Raw genomic sequence first — 4,552 nt, forward strand, 5'->3', positions numbered from 1 at the left:
TTGCAAGTAATTATCCAACGGCATTTGTCTTAGAAGAGGGTAAGGTTCATGCTGCATATGTTGATTTTTCAAAAGCCTCAAACCATGGTGTGTTTTAAAGAATTATAGTGGTTTTTTTTTGCAAGGATATTACATGCTTTGCAATCGATTTAAAACGCCTTGAAATTAGAAGATGAACAAACTGTGTTTTCAATGTTCAGCTTAGTTAACTGTAGATTTAACCGTGTTAAATTTAATTTGGAACCAAACGCGCAACGTGAGTTTTCAAATAGCACATTTAGCGCAGGAGAATGCGACCGATATCGAACTATAATTTTATCCATAGAAAACGTGTTTCAAAGTAGCGCTGCAGTATTTTGCGAGTGCCTGAAAGCAGATATGTGAATAGGTGTTATAATATGATGTTTCATACATCAGAAAATGGGAAATGTGATTAATTGGGCTTCAAAAGTTAGCAAAAATGTCTTTTTCTGCCTGATTTGACTATGTATGGGAACAACAATTTAAGCATAATACTTTTCACATATTATTAATTATCTTGTATTTTTATTTCGTGTGAAGGTAATATATATGGTAAATTGTAGGGTGATGGGCTCCTTCCGGGTATTGAAACCAATAGTTATACCTTTTGTAAACAATCCGTTTGCTCGGAATTGTATTTTGAGGTTATAACAGTTTCCAAATTTAAAGTAGCTCAGGCTCGTTTTAAATGTAGTTCACACCAATTAAAAATAATAACAAGAGGATTTAACGGCAGCCAAGACAACTGCGAGTACGTGAACTATGTTGTTGTTACACTACCGAAGATAAGGTTCTCTTTGCTATGATTTGGAATGCATTAGAGCAACATATATTCGTCACAATGTACCCATCTTGTTGTATATAAAAGGGAATGTCTTCCTGTGATACACGTACAATTAGAAGTTTTACAATTTACGTACATCATGCAATGTAAATTGTTTTTGAAATAACATGAATTACTCTCTCCCTCTCTCTTTATCTCTCTCTCTCTCTCTCTATCTCTCTCTCCCTCTCTTTCTCTTTCATGTATTCACCCTATATGTGTAATGAGCTGATGAATTCCTCACATTTCTTGAATCAACGTCTGGAAGGAATGACAGAATTTACTGACAACTGTTGCCGTCAATCAATGAGTCCTTGTCAATAAATACTATCACACAGCTAACATAGACTGGCCATCGTTGTATAATACGTTGACAACTCGTCATAGTGCAGACACATTTACAATTTATGACCGTAAGTGGACCGGTGCATATAACCGTCTGTCTAAGTATAAAAGGTTGACGTTTTGATGCTGACTTCACTTTCCGATTCGGACTCTCCTCGTAGACCTATTCTGATCTGTAGAAAAGTAAGTATTCTTGTGTGCAGTTTAATGTCGTCATCGCATATATTAATTTCATTTCATGTTCACATGAAGTACTTGCATGGTATATGGAACCGGATCCTTCTCACGGATTATCCATGTGCAAGAATATAATTATTTATATAATTCTTACCGCTCTGTTTATGACGGAATACATATTATTGCATTTTCTAAAACATCTTAATATGCAGTGATGGGAACAAGTGGACGTTTCTGGGTGATTGTTATTTCATTCGGACAAAGGCGATATTACAACGTTTTGAGTTGTCAAAGTCAGTGTGTATGTGAATATACAAACGTGTTTGATAACATGTAAATATGCGTTTAAAATTTAGGATGGAGTTGAATATAAAGTGGCCTTTGTTAATATAGTTTTAGTTCTCAGTGAAGAAAGCTAAAATTGTTTACTGTATGTCCTTCATTTGAATTTGTAAATCATCTTCAACAAAGAAATGACGTCAATAAATATTTCACTGTTTCAATTAACACATGTACATTTTCTCTTACTTCCCAGATTCTAATAAACCATGAAGGTACTTGCTGTCACCATTGTCTGCCTTGTTGCCATAACAAGAACACACGGTTTTGGAATTGGTTTCCCTCCTTTCGGTGGGATCGGCATTCCTCCTTTCGGCCTAGGGATTCCCCACTTCGGCCTTGGAATTCACCCCTTTGGTCTTGGAATTCACCCCTTCGGTCTTGGGATTCCTCCTCTCGGACATGGAATCTCCCCTTACGGACTTGGTGTTTCCCCTTACGGACTTGGTGTTTCCCCTCTTGGTCTTAGCTCAGGGCTCCCCAACCAAGGATTAGTCCATCCAGGGTTACAGGGCGCTGGTGCCATTCAATCCAATGGTAATGGTAAGTGCATTATTGCATTGTGATAGAACCGCTAACAGTAAATGAGAACACGGACAACCTTGCTGATGTGTTTCAAGGTTTATTATCAAGTAATACATCTCCTATTTATTTATTTTCTATTCTACAGATTCTGGTTCTGGTACGATCTCGATGTCTTTATAAATTTACAGAAATGAACATACAGTAAATAAGAAACATGGCTTAATAGTCAGTTCATTTTATTTTATCTCGATGCTTATGCAATTGATACAAAAGAAACCAGCAGTAGATCAGAAACATGACTACAGTGTTGATGTGTTTGTACAAAAATGCATTAGGTATCGTGTCAAAGTCAGTTTATTGTCTTTTGTCTCCTGCAGGTCCTGTGTATGTTGATCTCGACGCTAATGCTGCTGCTGCCCCCTCTGCTGCTGCTCCCACGACTATTGCCGCAACTGCTGTTGACCCCACCTACATGATACTCTAAATGAACAGAAACAGTGTCTTAGTTCGGGTATTCAAAATCAGGGCTATCCATTCTGGTTCAGCCAGTTTTGCATTGATAGTGTTGGTGTCAGATACTGTCAGTATTGCTTCAAGCAGTTGTGTCTTTAAAGTTGACATGTTTTGCATTCTCAACAAAGATGTTTGGGATGTAATCGCTTATATGTATAACTGTTAATAAATATCCTTACAGTATATTAATGTGTTGTATGTTCAATGATTTCCAATCCATACATGACCAGTACACTACACGGTAACACACGTCCATCATGATGATTTCACTCGGAGATATAGATATATATCGGACTTAACAACTGACTTGCCTTTGCATGTGTTTGTGACGGGTGCCACCAGTGGGGCAGGAAACGCTCACCTTTTCGCGGACACCTGGTATCATTACTATTTGATAGTGATTCATAAACAAATTCTCATGATATAGTTGGCATCGTACTGTCGACTCTGCTTTATGCAGAGATTTCTATTGGGTATGGAAAGAGTTTTGTCACTTCATTTTTTCAATTTGGTGAAACCCACGAGCACGGAGGTGGTGCAGACAATTCAGAAACAAAATTGGAGTAAGAGATCATGATTGAATATATAACATAATGTAATTATATTAAAGAACTTGCTTAACTTTCATTTTAATCCCTGTGTTTATATTTATTCCTCTTGCATGTAATTTGATTCTTGTTCGCAAACTCTTTCTGTAAGACTTGTACGTTTGATTAGTTCATTCATTCACGCTTTCATAAGTTTGATAAACGGAAACAAGAAAGCATGCCTTGTGATGTTGGTTTAGTCGTTGAATAAAAACTGCTTAGATGTATCATAAAGTACATAAACGTGTCATACAATAGGAAATGCTAGGTGTATTAAATCGTCTGCTGACTGATCTACTGAGAAAATGGCCGTATAAAGGGAATCAGTCAATGTAATCAAAATGAAAATACACGAATGCTGAATGCACTTTTTGCAGTGTTATATGAAATATAGGTGTAGTTGTGGGGGAGATGAATGGTTTGGGACAGCAAAATAAACTGACACTATAGAGCACATATATGTTGCGTCAAACTGCAAAATGGGCTTAAAAGTTGTAGCCGTTGAATGATCTACATTGAAAGAAACCCGTCTTGCTATACAGATTAAAATACACGATAATCATCAACCATCTTTATCTTGGAGAAGTCATATAGCTGCAATAGTTCTGAGTGCGGTGTTACAAACAAACAAAATTGAGTAAGTTGTGATGCTGACATGTCAAAGCACGGGACAGGTAAAATTGTCTACCCGGTCCGATATATGGGATCAACTTTTGGCCTGCAGACTTGTCAATTTCTCTTTCGTACTGGATTCCAAAGCTCAATAATATCTGTATACAGAGATATATATTACTGGATCCAGCAAATGTACTCACCGAATCCATGTCTCAAAGATTAACCATAGTTCTTAATACAACCAAGGAAGCATTGCCTTTATATTCACAGAAAGTATTTGTGACAAGTGCAATTAAGACACCGTTCATTCTCAAAAACTTAAAATATTTGCTTGAATGTGTTGCAATCTCGGAAAATTATTATTAATTACATTAATAATTTAAGCAAACTTAAGGGGAAATTTCATTTTTTCACCCATGGCGAATTTGTCACTAAATGTGATGACAATATGTATAGTTACAACTTTATTATCAAAGGTTCAGGGCAATTTGTGAGAAATGTCACCTGAAGTTAACTGATAAAACAATGTGTGAAATCCAGGTTTTCCTCAAAGACAACATCTTTGGGAGCTTTAGAAATAGGATATGCAGGAATGATGTACATGTAT

General features: G+C 36.6%; 1 protein-coding gene across 1 annotated transcript; it reads left to right on the forward strand.

The window, feature by feature from the left end:
* The first annotated feature begins 1,914 nt into the window (after nt 1-1,914).
* Nucleotides 1,915-2,714, forward strand: LOC139451693 (BUB3-interacting and GLEBS motif-containing protein ZNF207-like). The gene is made up of 2 exons (XM_071233011.1): nt 1,915-2,248; nt 2,608-2,714. Exons 1-2 carry the CDS (start codon nt 1,915-1,917, stop codon nt 2,712-2,714), a joined length of 441 nt encoding a protein of 146 aa, XP_071089112.1.
* Nucleotides 2,715-4,552: the final 1,838 nt, after the last annotated feature.

Source organism: Haliotis cracherodii, unplaced genomic scaffold (genome assembly GCF_022045235.1).
Source record: "Haliotis cracherodii isolate W230 unplaced genomic scaffold, xgHalCrac1.p SCAF_9, whole genome shotgun sequence".
Classification (NCBI taxonomy): Eukaryota; Metazoa; Mollusca; class Gastropoda; order Lepetellida; family Haliotidae; genus Haliotis; species Haliotis cracherodii.

Bases quoted from the DNA above. Each gene is read 5' to 3' on its own strand.
- LOC139451693 (XM_071233011.1), top strand. From the start codon at position 1,915: ATGAAGGTACTTGCTGTCACCATTGTCTGCCTTGTTGCCATAACAAGA. The intron at 2,249-2,607 runs GTAAGTGCATTA...TGTCTCCTGCAG, and splicing joins CATTCAATCCAATGGTAATG to GTCCTGTGTATGTTGATCTC.